Here is a 17,056-nt window from a genome sequence, read left to right as displayed (position 1 = left end):
AGCCGCTCCATCCTGACCCTCAGCCTCCCGCTCCCTCGACTCTGGCACAGTTTGATGCCCAACAGATCACACTCTGCAGGACCCAACAGCTTCGTGGCCACAGGCACTCAGCTGAGCTCTCAGCCCACATGGCTTTCCTGACGCTCACCGGTGCAGAGGAGCCAGCTGGGGAGCCTCTGTGTATCCTTTTTATTATTTCTGAAGTTCTCCAAGACGCTCAGAGTTGAATTCCTCCAGAACTCTGTGCAGACATTAGTCCAAGCAGCGGATGGCAGAGAGGTCCTTGCTAGCAAGAAACTTATTTTTTTTTTATTTTTATTTTTTTTGAGACGGAGTCTCGCTCTGTCGCCCAGGCTGGAGTGCAGTGGCGCGATCTCGGCTCACTGCAAGCTCCGCCTCCCGGGTTCACGCCATTCTCCTGCCTCAGCCTCCCGAGTAGCTGGGACTACAGGCGCCCACAACCGCGCCCGGCTAATTTTTTGTATTTTTAGTAGAGATGGGGTTTCACCGTGGTCTCGATCTCCTGACCTTGTGATCCGCCCGCCTCGGCCTCCCAAAGTGCTGGGATTACAGGCGTGAGCCACCACGCCCGGCACTAGCAAGAAACTTATAGGCCAGGCTGTCTCCCGCTCCAGCATGCCAGTGAGCAGGCACCATCCCCGCAGGGCACAGGGGTATCCTTTGAAGTGTCAAGGGACACCTGAGTGCATACCAGACACTTAGGGATTGGAGAAAGTGCAACCCAGACTTCTGCCATCTCCGCCCAACTTGTGGGGTTGTTCATCTGTAGCAAATATCCCACATGGCTCCTGCTGGCCACAAAACATGCATTGCCATAAAAACGCCCTGGAAAAACGGGCGAGAGAATACATTTAGCATTTCATCTGCCAGTTTCTTTTTAACAGCCTGGCGACGTTTCCCCTGCTCGTAACAGACAACATTACCCCCTTTTCTAAGCTGCTGTCATCCACTAGGGACTTAAGGCTTTGATGCTGAGTGGGTTTATTATTTTTTGAGACAGAGTCATGCTGTCGCCCAGGCTGGAGTGCAGTGGCGCGATCTTGGCTCACTGCAACCTCTGCCTCCCAGGTTCAAGCGATTCTCCTGCCTCAGCTTCCAGAGTAGCCGGGATTACAGGTGCGTACCACCATGCCTGGCTAATTTTTGTATTTTTAGTAGGATGGGATTTCAATATATTGGGCAGCCTGGTCTCAAACTCCTGACCTCAAGTGATCCGCTCACCTCAGCCTCCCACAGTGCTGGGATTACAGGCATGAACCACTGTGCCTGGTCAATTCTGGCTTTGGATGGCTTCTTAACACAGATTGACGAGGCTGCAAATGAGTACCAGGAAGAAGTATTTAGTGGGATAAACATCTCCTGGCAACTGCCTTAGCACCTGGAGCCAGCTGGTCTTCCAGCTCATGGAGTCCCTGGGTCTCTATGTCCACCCTTCCTTGGGGGTGTCCATTTGCAGTGAGCAGAGGTGCAAGGACATGTGGGGACAGAGAACAGCTATCTACAAGCACGGAAAGCCTGGACCATGTGGTCTTGATTCTGGGGGCTGTCCCAGCTGCTCCCTGGGCACCAGGTTTTAAGTGAGCTGGGAACCAGTGAGAGCACTGGCTGCTGAGCATCTGGACAGAGTCCATGTGGGCATCAGTCCTGAGGCCTCCCCTCAAAGAGAGGCTCAGGAGAGAAGCAGCACAGTCCAGGCAGCCTGCCTCGGGGCCGCTCTGTGTCTTTTTTTTTTTTTTTTGAGATGGAGTCTCACTCTGTTGTCAGGCTGGAGTGCAGTGGCTCACTGTAACCTCCACCTCCCGGGTTCAAGCGTTTCTCTGCTTCAGCCTCCCGAGTAGCTGGGACTACAGGCATGCACCACCATGCCCAGCAATTTTTTTTTTTTTTGTATTTTTAGTAGAGAAGGGGTTTTACCATGTTGTCCAGGATGGTCTCCATCTCTTGACTTTGTGATCCGCTTGCCTCAGCCTCCCGAAGTGCTGGGATTACAGGCATGAGCCACCATGCCTGGCCTGCCTTCTGAATCTTAACCTCCTTGGTCACCATGTGGCGCTGCTGCCACCCACTGACGGTGTCCATGCACCTGCCCAGCAGTGGCCTGAGGGGCTCTGCAGATGCCCCAGTGGGCAGGGTTTCTCACTGTCCCCACCCCAGGACAAGGAGGCAAGTGTGGGGAGGCCGCTATCTCTAGGGCCACTAGGACTGAGGCTCCTGGCCAACTTGGAAACAGATCCAGCAGAGAAATCAGACTTTGGGGTGGAGGCCTGCGATCTAAAGGCCATCTTATTTCTTCTCCCACTTTTTCTGGGTGACTTCTTGGTATTTGGGGTTTTTCAGTGACAGCCGGGGTGATAGGCCAGGCTGAGCCTGTGGCTCCGGGGTCCAAAGAGAAAAGAGGGCAGAAGTAAGAGAAGATGGCCTTTATTGCAGCACAAACCAATAAAGGGGGACTGCATGTCAACAGCTCTCCAGGAGCTGCCAAAGGCGATGGGCCTGCCCTGCCCCTGCAACAGGTTCTCCAGGGGCTAGAGCATGGCTCCCCTCAGAAAGGGCAAGGTGTGCTTGTAAACAGGGGCCCAGACAACACGGAGAGAGGAGGCAGCATCACCGGGTGCAACTTTGCTACAAGAAAGATAGTTCTTAATTTCAAAGAGGAGACACAGCCACACCTAGCCCTGCCCTCCCACGCACTGGAAGGCTCTGGAAGTAGCTCCCGCCTGTCTGGGAAGTTAGGCCACCCACTGCCCGTGAGCTGGGCCCAGGCATACTGCAGCCACACAATAACGCTGGCAGCTGACTCCTAATTTCAGAAACACAATTAGAAAATAACTGGAATTTTACATTTTTCTCCCATACATTAAAAAATAAGAAAAAGTCAACATTTTGACTGTAGACCCTGGTAGGTGGCATCTGACTTTAACCTGAAGTTCTCCTTGGAATCCTTTTCTGTTGGTGCTCCGCCGTCCACAATCAGTCCCAGCCCCAGGCGCCCCTTGCTGAAGGATCCTGGCCCATTTCAGAGGAGGGCGGGACTCCGTGGAGTGCCCAGCGAGCAGGGCAACCACTGGGAAGACAGGTATCGACTTCCCTGTCGGGGTCTGTGACCCTCAGCAAACGGAAAAGTTAACAGTGGCCTCCTGCCAGGACCTCAGCAGGAGGTTTGCTGGTGAAGGTCCTGGGTGAGCTGGAATGGGTGATAAGGCAGGCTTGCCTGGTGGTAGCCTCAGGCTGCTCCTGGGCCCCCGTCGCAAAGAGCCCTGTGGGTGCAGTGTGGGGCCCCACACCCATTCCGAGGTCATTCTGATGCATAAGAGCAGAGACCCCGGAAGAGAAACTGGCCTGCACTGTGTGACACAGGGCTCCCAGACGCTTCCCAGTGGAACCCTGCTCCCGAGGACACCTTGTCTCACTCCACGGAACCCTTCCCCCAGCACCTCCTGGAAACACAGCAGCCAGGAACAAATTCTCCATGCCAGGAACGAAGCCCTTGGCTGAACTGGAGACTCATCAGTGCATGGATGGTGGTGAGGGGTGAGGGCAGGGCCTGGGGCGGTGCTCAGCCCGGGGGACACCATCACTGTCCTGCTCTGACCCACAGGTGGGAGGAGGACGCTGTGCTCCCGGAGTGTGAGGCCGGGAGGATGGCTCGGGAGGACAGAGGCCTGGGGCTGAGGCTATGCCCAGAGCTGGTGTGGGGAGGGGCATGGGGGCCTTTGCAGAAGCAGCTCAGAGAACTGAGGTTGGAATCCTGCCCCAAGCACAGGTTTTGGGGACAGCGAGTGCCTAGACAAGGCAGGTAACGTGGCAGCCGCCGGGCTGGTCCAGAAACAAGGTGCTGAAGACGTCGTTGAAGAAGGTGGGGTGGTACCTGCAGGCTCGCTCACAGTCGGGGTTGAAGTTCACCTCCAGGATCTGCGGCTGCATCACCCGCTTTCCTGACGGCAAAGAGCGCAGCAGAGTGTGAAGGCTCGGTGGCTTCACTCTGCAGAGCCAATGGCCTGGGGACCCAGCAAAGGCTGGGGAGGCCGTGAACCTGGGCCCTGATTCCCAGGGGATGAGCAGGGCAAGCCCGGACCTAGAACTTGGGTCTCTTGACTTTGTTGGGGAGGCCTGGCCTGACATCTGCTTCTCCAGGAGAGGCCAGGGCTGCCTCTAGCCCTAGGGATGACAGCCTGGCCCTTTAGGCTTGAATGTTCAGTTTAGTCAAAAAAAAAGCAGACATGCAGCAGCAGTGGAGAGTGTGTGGGGAGTGTGTGGGTCTGGCACAGGGGAGGCCGGCCAGGGTGGTGTGGGTTGGGGTCAGGGTACCTTTCACACGGGTCTCCTGTCCTGTGAGCTCTTCCCCGACACAGAGGCCCAACCCGCAGCTCATCCCCTACAGTCTCTGCACCGCAGGCACTTCCCCCAACCCAGATTCCTGGCTGATTCAAGCCAGAGGACAGCCTGGCGCAGCCCCCTGCCTTCTCCAGGCATGTGGCTGGCTGGCAGAGGGGGCGCCTGCTGGTTTGGATCAGGAGATGGGGCACCCCTCTTACCATCTGGGCCGTTGTCCCACTTCAGCATGAGGTCGACAGCATACATGGCCCGGGATGAGGGGTAGTCGCAGAGGCCCAGGGGCGGCGGCTTGGCACAGGCCACCTGGAACAGCTCCGTGAAGGCCCGGAAGATCTCAGCCTGGGGACCCAGGAGGCTGAGTCATGAGGCCTGCTCAGACAGCCTCTCAATGGGGGTCTGCTGCCCCTGTCGAAGCCCCGGGCCCCACATGGTCCAAGTCACCCCTTCCCACATCTTCATGTCTCTAGACCTCACCATGGCCGCCTCCACCCAGCATCTGCCCTCTTACTCCTGGCGCCCACCTTCTGTAAATCTGCCCATCTCCTGCCTCAGACCCCCTGTGGCTCCCCACTGCCCCAAGGAGCTCAACACAGCACCCAGAATGCTGCTGCCGGACATGGGGGCCCAGCCTACGTCTCCAGATGACTGGGATTCCGCGCTCAGGCAGTGCTGCCGTCCTCTGGCTGTCCCAGGGGTGCCCCACCAGCCCCTCCAGCCCCCTCCCTCTCAGGAGCACCCACAAACGCCCAGGGTGGAAAGGGAGGGGAAACCACGCTGTCTCGCCAGCCTCTGGGGAGAAGGACCAACTGCAGAGGACAAAGGTCCCTCCCAGCCCACACCAGCCGAGAGGGAGGGGAGCAGCTCCTGCAGGCCCCCAGCCCGGGACCCGCCCCACTGGCCTGCGATGGTGTGCAGGACAGGACTTACCTGGACGTCCATCCAGGGAAATTCTGGGTATTGCTTCTCAAACTCGGGGATGAACTCTTCACAGTGCACCTGCAACAGACACAGGGCCCATCACGCTCCGCACAGAGGCCACATCACGCTCCGCACAGAGGCCACATCACGCTCCGCACAGAGGCCACATCACGCTCCGCAGAGGCCACATCACGCTCCGCAGAGTCCAAATCATGCAGGGCCCATCACGCCCCGCACACGGCCCATCATCGCGCTCTGCGCAGGGCCCATCATCGCGCTCCGCACAGGGCCCATCATCGCGCCCCGCACAGGGCCCATCACGCCCCGCACAGGGCCCATCATCGCGCCCCGCACAGGGCCCATCACGCCCCGCACAGGGCCCATCACGCCCCGCACAGGGCCCATCATCGCGCCCCGCACAGGGCCCATCACGCCCCGCACAGGGCCCATCATCGCGCCCCGCGCAGGGCCCATCATCGCGCTCCGCACAGGACCCATCACGCTCCGCACAGGCCCTGCCGGGCCAGGGAGCAGGCAGCCTGCCACTGCCTGGACCAGAAGCTTCTGACATTGGGTGGGGGTTCCAGGAGCAGGCAGCCAGCCCCAGCCCCTCAGGGTCCAAACAGAAGGTAGGAGATGGAGTCTGGGCCCCGGGTCTCACTGCGTGACTCTGGACGAACGGATTAACTTCTCTGAGCCTGCTTCCTCCTCTGTGAAGTGGAAAAATGTGCCCTGCCCAGTAAACTGACTTTGCCAGGCGGCTGTGAGGCTCACGCGACACACTGAACATCGAGAGCTCCAGAAACTGCAGGGCCTGAGCCAGCACCCAGCCTCACACTCAGCTCAGTACAGTGCGAAGGAGGCGGAGCTCAGAACCCCCCACGGGGCCCGCCTGTGCCCCGGCTCAGCACCAGCTCGGAGTGCTTGAGGGACGCAAGATCTTTTTGGCCTCAAGACTTTACCCAAAACACACCCGATGAAGGTGGCAGTCGGCTCAGGTTTCTCCCAGTAAAGGACAAGCCAGGAAAGGTCCCTACGCAAGCCCGCCATCCACGCCATGCTGGATGCACGTCCCCAGGCACAGGGCTCCAGGAGAGGGCTTTTGGGATGATCCCCGAAGTACAGAAGGGAGGGGCTCGGAACCTGAGGGCGACTTCCAGCAACGTCCTGGGGCCCTGCTGGGGGCTCTGGGTCCTAGGGAGTAGGCTTCAACACAGGCAAGGATAAGAGGGACAGAAGCAACAGGACCGCTGGGCCCTGTGAGGAGTGTGTGCTGGTACAGTCACCAGGGCATGGCAGGGCCCTTTCTCCAAGTCCTCCTAGAGGACTCCTCAGACTTGGCACGGACAGGTGCCTCCACGCGTGTGCACGTGCCATGGTTTATTGTTAGCGAAGACCTCGGATAACCACCTGCAGCCACACTTAGCAACAACCCTGAGCCTCAAAACACGCCGCTCAGCCAACAAAGCAAGCTGCAGAAGGATCTGCTCCATAAGATGATATTTACATAAAAACCTAAGGAGGAGGCCGGGCGTGGTGGCTCATGCCTGTAATCCCAGCACTTTGTGGGGCCGAGGCAGGTAGATCGCTTGAGTCCAGGAGTTTGAGACAAGCCTGGGCAACATGTGAAACCCTGTCTCTACTAAAAAGACAAAAAAATTAGCCGGGCGTGGAGGCACGTGCCCGCAGTCCCAGCTACTTTAGGGGGCTGAGGCAGAAGGATGGCTTGAGCCCAGGAGACTTGGATTGCAGTGAGCCGAGATCACGCCTCTGCACTCCAGCCTGGGTGACAGAGTGAGACATTGTCTCTCAACAAAACAAAACAAAACAAAACAAAACAAAACAAAACAAAACAAAAAACTTAAGTAAGCAAAACAGCAGCTTGAATGGTCAGGGACATACTCATGCTGAAAAGAACAAGACACGCCTGGGAATGACAGCCACACAATTCAGGAGCCGGGGAGCGTTGGGGCTGGCTGCATGGGGAGTCCAGGGCGCCTGCAAGGCTGGTGATAGGCAGGGTGGGGTAGGCATTTTGTGCATCTGAAACACTCATTAACCAGCCAGGTCACAGAGGCCTTCCAGGACTTCCTTTCTTCCTTCCTGTACCCAGAGCTGGCCTCTCGCCTCTGTGGAGGCTGTGCCTACCTGTCCCTGTGCACTGGCTGGCCACCTGTTTCTCGCCCCCATCTTGGAAGGGCCTTTGTCCAGATGTCCCTGAGCTCCAGGTGCTCAGATGGTGGAGCTGCCATTCACTGAGTGCCCACTGCCCAGGGCACTGCTCAGCACTGTGCACCAGGGAGGACAGGAGATCCTACACCCGGGCAGGGTCACGGGCCAGCAGGCAGCTGGACCAGGTGGGGCCTCTAAGCATATGCATCTCTGTGCCTCCCGGCCCTGCCTGCCCTGGCGCTCACAGGGTGGTGTGCTTTTCCGGTTGAAGTGGCGGTGAGGATTAAGCCCTGGCTGGGAACACACTGTCTCAACCTGCTGCTGGCCACATCCCCCTGTGTCCGCATCGTCTCAAACACAGCGAGTACCCGGAGGCCTACCTGAGACAACACAGAGCCCAGCCCGGCTCATCGTGGCAGGGCTAACAATCACCTTCCATAGCAGGAACTCAGGAGGCGGCTCCTGGGATCGGCCCGTGTGCCAGTCCTCCCAGGAGGCAGTGTGGGCGGGGTGGGGTCTGGGTGTGCCCTGGCCTCTGTGTGAACCTGCTCTGCACCTCCCTCAGGCCCTACCTGCTTCAGCACCACATCCGGGTCGTAGTTCATGACTGTGAAGTGCTTCTCGTAGTCATCTAGGTCGTTGAGTGCGAAGGCCCTGGAAGACAAGCGCGTGTGGGTTCTTGAGCCAGCGTTGTCCCTGCGAGGGAGGTGCCACCCACTCAACCTTCCCAGCTAGGGGCTCAGGGCTTGGGGCAGACCACCTGCTGCCCCGGCAGGAGCCTGTTCCCTTGTTTGTGTGGGTGGGGGAGCCCCACGGCCTCACTGAGCTGGGGTGGAGGTGAGTGAGATACTAGCTGTGAAGTCTCTGCAGGTCCATAAAAACGGCACCTGGTTCTTTTACAAAGAATGTTCACATCCATTACTGTGGGCAACGCCAGAACTCTGATGTGGGCAGGGCAAGTCACCGCCAACTACCACGAAGGGAGACAAGCTCCAAGGGCCGCTCGCGGGGTGAGTGATGGAGGGCACCTTCCAACTACACTTTCTGATTCCGAAAAGGGCCCATCGCCCACCCGCTACCTCCACCCGGTCCCCCAGCTCCCTGACCCTGGACCCAGCCGGCCCTCCACTTACCGGTTGGAGAACCGCAGCCAGAACACGTCATACACGAACAACCGCAGGGGCTTCACTGACCGCAGCAGCACGACGTAGCGGATGTCAAACTTCACCTTTCCCACGTCTTCTCGAAGGAACAATACAGGACTTTCAATGTACTTGGACACAACCTGGAGGACACAGGCGCAAGCTCACTGGTGGCCCTCGTCTCCCCTCTGCTGGGCCAGGACAGAGCACTCTGGGGCTCCTGAGCACACAAAACCACACGGGGGCAAAGACAGGGCTGCACTTTACTCCTCCTTCTGCCTTTTCAAACCTGCCGAGGTTGCTGCAAAGTCTTTTTTTATTTTGAGACAGTCTCGCTCTGTCGCCCAGGCTGGAGTGCAGTGGCATGATCTGGGCTCACTGCAAGCCCCGCCTCCCGGGTTCAGGCCATTCTCCCGCCTCAGCCTCCTGAGTAGCTGGGACTACAGGTGCCTGCCACCATGCCCAGTTAAGTTTTTGTATTTTTAGTAGAGACGGGGTTTCACCGTGTGGGCCAGGATGGTCTCGATTTCCTGACCTTGTGATCTGCCCGCCTCGGCCTCCCCAAGTGCTGGGATTACAGGTGTGAGCCACTGTGCCTGTGCCCGGTCCTTTTTTTTTATTTTTGAGATGCAGTTTCATTCTGTCACCGAGGCTGGAGTGCAATGGCAATCTCAGCTCACTGCAACCTCCGCCTCCCAGGTTCAAGTGATTCTCCTGCCTCAGCCTCCCAAGTAGCTGGGATTACAGGTGCCCGCCACCACCCCCAGCTAATTTCTGTATTTTTAGCAGAAAGGGGTTTCTCCATTTTGGCCTGGCTGGTTTCGAACTCCTGACCTCAGGTGATCTGTCCACCTTGGCCTCCCAAAGTGCTGGGATTCTAGGCGTGAGCCACCACGCTCTGCAGCAAAGTCTTTATAACCATTTTTAATTGAAATGGAATATAAATTCTCACCCATAATTCCATCCACCCCCACCCCACGGCCTGAAGTCTCCATTCCAATCCTCCTTGTGGTGCATTTCTTGCCAGCCTCTGACAAGGTATACAGCCCAGGCGGATTCTGTGCCCTGCAATCCTGATACTGCCTCTGGATGTCCCCTCACTACGAATCTTTACCACGGCTCTGAGAGGCTCCTTGTCCAGGCTCAGCCACCTCATCCTGCTGGGCAGCCATACCTGGCATGCCATGTGGTAGGGACTTGGAGGGTAGATGCACCCAGGACAGTTCTTTTTTTAAAGACAGGGTCTTGCTCTGTCACCCAGGGTGGAGTGCAGTGGCACGATCACAGCTCACTGCAGCCTCAATCCCCTGGGCTCAAGTGTTCCTCCTCCACTTCCCAGAGTGCTGAGATTATAGGTGTAAGCCACCTTGCCCAGCCTGGACCTGTCCATGAGGACCATGACACTTGGTCCCCTCTGCCCCACCTCTCATTGTCCAGCCAGGGCCCTGAGCCCCGGGGCTCCTGGGCTGTAGGGCCCACCTTTGGGGTGCTCTCTCGGTGCCGGATGATGCTGTGCAGGCTCTTGGTGACATGGGTGTCCAGGCTGCGAGCCAGGTTCCAGGGCTTGCAGATCCAGTGGTTGTCCTCGCCCCTGGGGAGCAGAAGGGCTGTCTGGGTGGCACCTGGGGCCTGTGTTCCCAGATGGTGCCACCCCAGGACACAGCGGCAGAAGTGGGTGGCCCACTTCTCCTTGGGAGCTGAGTGGGCACCAGAGAGGAGCTGTCAGAGGCAGGGGCTTGGGGAACGAGGAGGGGTTGGCCAGAGCCCAGGGAGCTGCGCTGCGGTGGAGAGGACAGCCCCAGCAAAAGCCTGGAGAGGTCCTGCAGTCCATGAGGCCAGCCGTGACATTCGGGACCCAGAGCTCGGCTCCCGCACCACGGTTTCCACAGTGGGTGCTCACGGAGGAGCAGGTGGACACAGAGGCTGGGCTGGGGGAAAGGGCCATGGAGCGCGCCGATGCCGTGTCTGAGACTTACCACCTTTCCCGCTGCTGGAAGTAGCTGACAAACTGGGGCAGCTCGGTGCGCAGGTTGAAGGTTCGGGGCAGCCAGGGTGGGCCCTCGGGGCCGCCGGCCCGGCGCGCTATGGAGGCCAGGCAGTCCTTGACAGTCAGCAGGTTTTCGCAGGGGAACTGGTTCAGCAGCACGCCCGGCCTCTCCTGGCTGAGTTTCCTGCAGGGCGGAGGCAGGTGCGCCAGCTCAAGGGGAGGCCGGCGGTGCCTAGAGGCCCTGACTGGGAGGACTCCTGTGGCCAGAGGTGCCCTCACCTGTAGTCCTTGAAGTGTGAGAAGTTGAACAGGATGTCAGCGTCTGCCTCGCTCTGGGTAAGGATGAAGCGCGGGTGGGTGAGGCTGCTGGCCACCTGCTGCACGTCCGTGTAGACCCTGTGGGGACAGCCCGAGCTGGGTGACCCCGGCTCCCGAGTGTCCAAGTGGGACTCCAGCACCAGCCCTAGCTCAGGGACTCCCCTCCCTGTTTTGAAGCTAATGAGGCAGAGGCGAGTTCTGGGTTTGAGTCACGATGTTGGACAGCCCAGGTTCAGAACCTGCTCCCTCCCATCTGCCGAGGGAGGGGGGCAACCCGTACCCTTGTGACTCCTGGTTCCCCATCTTCAGGACTGGACCACACCGTCCACCTCACATTTGTCGTTAAAATTAAATGGCATAATTTGGGTGTTTATTATGTGCTAGTTCTTTCCTCTCACATGGAAAAAGGATGAACTCAGGGCCTCCAATTTCACACGGGCACACCAAGGGCCTCCATGAGGCCTCTGCCCCAGAGGAGGTGGAGGGACCTTAGGCCCCGGCCGGGTCACCACCAGACTCATGTCTCAGCAAGAGCCCCTGGGCTGCCCAGCTGGGGCAGAGGCCAGCAGGAGGAAAGCCCTCAGGCCCGGTGGAGGGGACAGAGGGGAGCAGGCTGCCTGTTCCTGGCTGGAGCAAATTTAGGCAGCCAAGGGGAGTATCTGGGAGCCTCAGGGAGGGGCTCCTGTGAAGGCTAAGGCGGAACCTGCTCTGCATCTCTGGGTCCTCACCTGTGCCTGTTTCCACAAGGTGTCCAGCCTGGACCTGCCGGCCTGGCCTTCCTTAACTCACCAGCCACACCTGCAGCCTCTCGGGAGGGGCCCCTCCTGGCAGCCCGGGTGCCTGTTGTAGGTGCCCACCATGTTCCCAGCCAGCAAAGGCTCCCTGCTTTGGGGAGGGCCGGCACGCACAGGCCTGGCTGGTGTCGGGTTCCAGGACTGGATGAGCATGGCATCCGGGTAAGTGGAGCAGCCCCATGGCATGCAGGGTTGGTAACGGGACCCCTTGGTGCCCAGAGGACGGGGTGGGATGGGGACTGGTGGTGGCCAATGCTTCTGCCCAGGGGACCCTTTACCCACTGCCAGCATTTCCAGCATTTCCATGGCCTATTCCTATTTTTAACTTTCTTTTTTTTTTTTTTTTTTTGAGACGGAGTCTCGCTGTGTCGCCCAGGCTGGAGTGCAGTGGCCAGATCTCCGCTCACTGCAAGCTTCGCCTCCCGGGTTCACACCATTCTCCTGCCTCAGCCTCCCGAGTAGCTGGGACTACAGGCGCCTGCCACCTCGCCCGGCTAGTTTTTTGTATTTTTTTAGTAGAGAGGGGGTTTCACCGTGTTAGCCAGGATGGTCTTGATCTCCCGACCTCGTGATCCGCCCGTCTCGGCCTCCCAAAGTGCTGGGATTACAGGCTTGAGCCACCGCGCCCGGCCTCCTATTTTTAACTTTCTTTTTTTTTTTTTTTTTGAGACGGAGTCTGGCTCTGTCGCCCGGGCTGGAGTGCAGTGGCCGGATCTCAGCTCACTGCAAGCTCCGCCTCCCGGGTTTACGCCATTCTCCTGCCTCAGCCTCCCAAGTAGCTGGGACTACAGGCGCCCGCCGCCTCGCCCGGCTAGTTTTTTGTATTTTTTAGTAGAGACGGGGTTTCACTGTGTTCGCCAGGATGGTCTCGATCTCCTGACCTAGTGATCCGCCCGTCTCGGCCTCCCAAAGTGCTGGGATTACAGGCTTGAGCCACCGCGCCCGGCCCCTATTTTTAACTTTCAAGGATGTTTTTATTTTATTTTTTTTTAAGAAGGAGTCTTGCTCTGTAGTCCAGGCTGGAGTGCCGTGGCCTGATCTCAGCTCACTGCAGGAAGAGTCTTCAAACGATTCTTCCTCCTTAGCCTCCCGAGTAGCTGTGATTACAGGCGCCCGCCACCGTGCCATACTTTTTTTTTTTTTGTATTTTTAGTAGAGACGGGGTTTCATCATGCTGGCCAGGCTGGTGTTGAACTCCCGACCTCAGGTGACCCGCCTGGCTCAGCCTCCCAAACTGCTGGCATCACAGGCGTGAGCCACCACGCCTGGCCTCACGGGTGAGGTGTGAAACCTGGGAGGCGGAGGTTGCAGTGAGCTGAGATCGTGCCACTGCACTCCAGCCTTGGTGACAGAGGGAGACTCCGTCTCAAAAAAAAAAAAAAAAAAAAAAAATCTCCAGAAAGCCCTGCTCACTCTTGCACTTTCCGTGGCATTTTCTCTGGGATCCCAAGAACTACTCCCTGCACTTGTCACTGCAGCGCCCAGACAGGACACAGCTGACTTGCTGTGCGCCATGTGCCAAGCACTGTTCTGGGGCTGTGGGAACCACGAAGAGTGGGAGGCGGCGACTGGGGACAAGTCTCAGGCTAAGGAGTGGGGGCTACGCACTTGAAGATGTGGTCGTGGGGGTGCACTACGGGGTTGATGTCAAGTGGCAGCTTCTCCTTGTTTTCCTCCAGAATGGCCTAGAAGGAAACACATCGGAGGTAGAGATGAGGTCAAGGAAGGGAGGGAAAGGCCGGGCGTGGTGGCTTATTCCCATAATCCCAGCACTTTGAGAGGCCAAGGCAGGTGGATCACATGATGTCAAGAGTTCAAGACCAGCCTGGTCAACATGGCAAAACCCCGACTCTACTAAGAATATAAAAATTAGCTGGGTGTGGTGGCGTGTGCCTGTAATCCCAACTACTCAGGAGGCTGAGGCAGGAGAATCGCTTGAACCCAGGAGGCGGAGGTTGCAGTGAACCGAGATCGCACCACTACACTCCAGCCTGGGAAAGAGTGTGAGACTCCATCTCAAAAAAAAAAAAAAAAAAGGAAAGGAAGAGAGGGAGGGGACACAAGGCTCCCTGCCTGGCGTCAGGTACTATCGCCTCACGGGGCATATGGCTGCTCCTCCCTCCCAATACCCCAAAGCCTCTAACCACCCCCTCACCCCAGAATTCTGGGGGTCCAGGCCCCTCAGGTCTTAGTTTGGTGTCAAAAGAACAAGGTAAACATTGTTGCACATCTTCTCAATGCTACCTCGAAATCACAGGGGAAAGAAGGTGCTAAACTGCTCCTGGGAGGAGCCCCGAGGGCTGTCCGGAGCTTCAGCAGTGTGATGATTTAAAGCATGGCCATGTGGCTGCACATGGTGGCTCAAGCCAGTAATGCCTGCACTTTGGGAAGCTGAGAGGGAGGACTGCCTGAGCCCAGGCGTGTAGGACCAGCCTGGACAACATACTGAGACCCGTCTCTACAGAAAAATTAAATAATTAGTGGGGCTTGGTGGCCGTTGCCTGGAATTCCAGCTACTTGGGAGGCTGAGGCAGGAGGATTGCCTGAACCCAGGAATTAGAGGTGGCAGTTAGCTAGGATGATGCCACTGTACTCTAGCCTGGACAAAAGCAAGACCTCATCTTTAAAAAAGAAAAAAAAAAAGATTAAAACATGCCTACAAACTCTTTGACACTCTCTTCCTAAGGCAGAGCCGCATCCATCTCTGAGTTGCTTCTAATAAGCAGGAAAAGGGTGGGAGGGACAGGGTTGCTTCTGTGACAAGGCCATGAAGCCCAAGGCTTCCTCTTCGCTCTCTCCCTCGGATCGCCTGCGCTGGGAGAAACCAGGTGCCACATCCTGGGGACACCTGAGCACTCCTACAGAGAGGCCCACAAGGCAGGGAGCGCAGGCCTCCTGCCAACAGCCAGCACCAACACAGCAGGCATGCACATATGCTGTACAGAAGCGGGTCCGCAGCCCGATGGGCAGCCTGTGTACCTCGAGGGAGACCTGAGGCCAGAGGCACCCCGCTGAGCCACTCCTGAACTCCTGGCCCACAGAAATCGTGTGAGAGAATAAATGTTTGCTGTTTTAAGGTGCTACGTTTTGGAGTTACTTGTTACCCAGCCATAGCTAATCGATACAGGCAATCCTGGGCCCAGAGCACAGACCTGATTGTGAAGGGTCAAATGGGAAAAAAACAAGGACACCTGGCCTTGTATCTTCTCCTTTTCCTGGTCAGCGCAGAGCTTCCCAAGGAAAAACACGAACTTTTAGTTCATGTTCCATTAACAAACAACCCCAAGACCAGGAAGCGTTTGTCCCTCCAGTTGCATCCACAAACGCATTCACTTTTTCAGGCAAACGTGTACTAAGCACCTTCCTGGTGCAGGGGCTCCAGGAGGCTTGTAAGCACCCTTTGAACCAATAAGACTGACCCCCTTGTTTTTGGCATGGTTGGTTCAATCATCAATGACTTAGACTGAAAGTGAAAGGAGGCCCCCCTACAGCCCACCCCTGCAGTGAGGAGTGCCCTCACAAGCACACCACCACTCCACGCGCCCATTCATCTAACCCTTCCTGCAACCCTCCGAGGCACTTAGTGAGCGCCTGGTGTGCAAAAAGGACGACTTCGGTCACCGTGGGGCAAGCCTGCAGCCTCAGCCCACAAGCCGCCAGGTTCCCTTGGTTCTGGACTCCGGCTCTTCCACCTGCTGTGTGACCCTTGGCAAGTGACTTAACCTCTCTGTGTCTCAATGTCCTCATCCTCAGTAAAACGAAGATAAAAACAGAACTGTAAAATTGTAAGGAACTGAGTGGCACATGGCCACAAAGTACTAAGCACAGGCTCCCCTGTAGGCTGGTTCCAGCCTGCGGAAGCAGCAACAAATGAGAGGGGAAGGGAAGGAGGAGAGACAGGTCAGGGTAGGAACCCCCTACCCAGCCCTGACTGGTCCTGGAGGTGGCTACGTTCCCATAGGCTCCTCTTCCTCCCCTGGCACTGGAGCCTCGTCAACTCTGGCTCCCTAACCCGCCAGCCTCCTTGTATGGGGCCTGGATGAGCTCTTACCTCCAGCCAGGCACTTCCGAGTGGCCCAGCTGGGTCCCTCAGGGCCCTGACCGAGACTGAAAGCACTTTTGTTATCAATAACAGTGACCATGATGGTAACTTGCAGGCCTGCTGAGTGAGGGAGGCACGCGATATGTGAACACAGGGTGTTTCTGTGCCTCGGTGAGATGAGGACGGGGCTGAGTGGGGTTCACGGCCAAGACCAACTGCACAGCCTCCTCCTTCCTGAGGGAGCAGCATGGACCCCCTGAGGACGGACACCAGCACCAGGCACCCTGGGATCTGGAGCCCCAGTCGCACATCCGCAGGCAGCTTGTGTTCACTCTCTGAGCCCCTCGTCTCTCAGAGGCTCCCAGAACTCTCTCTGCCTCCCATGGTAACTGGCTCAGGGCCTGGCACCCGGCTGGGGTTAAATAATATTTGGTGTCTGCACAGAGAACATTCTGGAAGCTACCAGACAGGCCCGGGGGTCGGGGAGGGCCGCACCTGGTAGTGCTCGGCGGGTGGCTCAGGCGTGCAGGAGCTGAGGTCCAGCATGTCGGTGGGGGCCCAGGGCAGCAGCATGCACTTCCGGATCAGGGGGTCTGTCTCTCCGTGGGCAAAGTCTCGGGTCACCTCCTCTGTGCCAAGACACGCGTGCCCATCAGAGAGGGTGACAGGACACTGGGCTGAGGCCCCTCTTCCAGGGTGGGCAGGTGCTGGACTTACCGCCAGTGTCCAGGTCCCTCAGGGGCCACAGCAGCGTGTAGGCCAGCTGCTGGGGCATGTAGAAGAAGGGTGCCGTGGCGAAACTGGGCACGTCCGCGTGCTGGATCCGCGAACCGAACTCGTCCATGATATACCACACCGGCATCTTCTCCTCGGCTGTCTGCAGACAGCACACATGGCACTGCTCGCTCACCCGTCCACCTACTGGAACTCCCTTCCGGAACCCAGACATCGAGCACCCATCAGCCCACAGCCACCTCTCTGATCTTGGAGGCCCTCTCACATATACCCCAGGCCCTTTAGCTAAGCTAGGGGCTCCGGGACAGCAGCCCTGCCTTTGCAGACCAGGACACAGGCCTGGGTAACGCAGTGTGACAACTCGTGGTAAAAGGGCGTTTGGTAACAAGGCACACAGCCCAGCACCCGTAGGGTTGTATCTGGGTTCGTGGGTAACTGGGGGGTGGGGGGAGTAGTCTTTGAGCTCAAGGAAGGCTCCCTGGAGGAGGTGACATCTAAGCTAAAATCATGAGAAACAAGCAGGAGTCTTTTCCTGAACTAAGAGTGGTGAGGGGCTGGAGCACGGGGTGAGTCCGTGGAGAGGCCAACGGGG

The 17,056-nt window shown here is 57.9% G+C and overlaps 1 protein-coding gene across 13 annotated transcripts in view; it reads right to left on the bottom strand.

Annotated features, from left to right (window-relative positions):
• Positions 1-17,056, bottom strand: part of TTLL12 (tubulin tyrosine ligase like 12) — a 233,898-nt gene that overhangs the window by 210,036 nt on the left and 6,806 nt on the right. For 3 of the 13 annotated variants that reach the window (XM_065522031.2, XM_074003588.1, XM_074003584.1), the window contains 11 exons: positions 16,447-16,660; positions 16,225-16,358; positions 13,296-13,372; positions 10,855-10,971; positions 10,565-10,759; positions 10,068-10,179; positions 8,580-8,731; positions 8,019-8,100; positions 5,284-5,352; positions 4,557-4,695; positions 3,890-3,956 (listed from right to left, as the gene is read on the bottom strand). In XM_065522031.2, coding sequence (XP_065378103.1) covers positions 3,890-3,956; positions 4,557-4,695; positions 5,284-5,352; positions 8,019-8,100; positions 8,580-8,731; positions 10,068-10,179; positions 10,565-10,759; positions 10,855-10,971; positions 13,296-13,372; positions 16,225-16,358; positions 16,447-16,660 — 1,358 coding nt within the window. Of the gene's footprint in view, positions 1-475; positions 847-1,217; positions 1,335-2,426; positions 3,957-4,556; positions 4,696-5,283; positions 5,353-8,018; positions 8,101-8,579; positions 8,732-10,067; positions 10,180-10,564; positions 10,760-10,854; positions 10,972-13,295; positions 13,373-16,224; positions 16,359-16,446; positions 16,661-17,056 lie in introns of those variants that run through there. The other 10 variants (XM_074003589.1, XM_074003586.1, XM_074003590.1 and 7 more) reach the window with 7 other exon arrangements.

The sequence above is a fragment of the Macaca fascicularis genome, chromosome 10 (genome assembly GCF_037993035.2).
Source record: "Macaca fascicularis isolate 582-1 chromosome 10, T2T-MFA8v1.1".
Classification (NCBI taxonomy): domain Eukaryota; kingdom Metazoa; phylum Chordata; class Mammalia; order Primates; family Cercopithecidae; genus Macaca; species Macaca fascicularis.
This window is presented reverse-complemented; position numbering and strand designations above follow the sequence as displayed.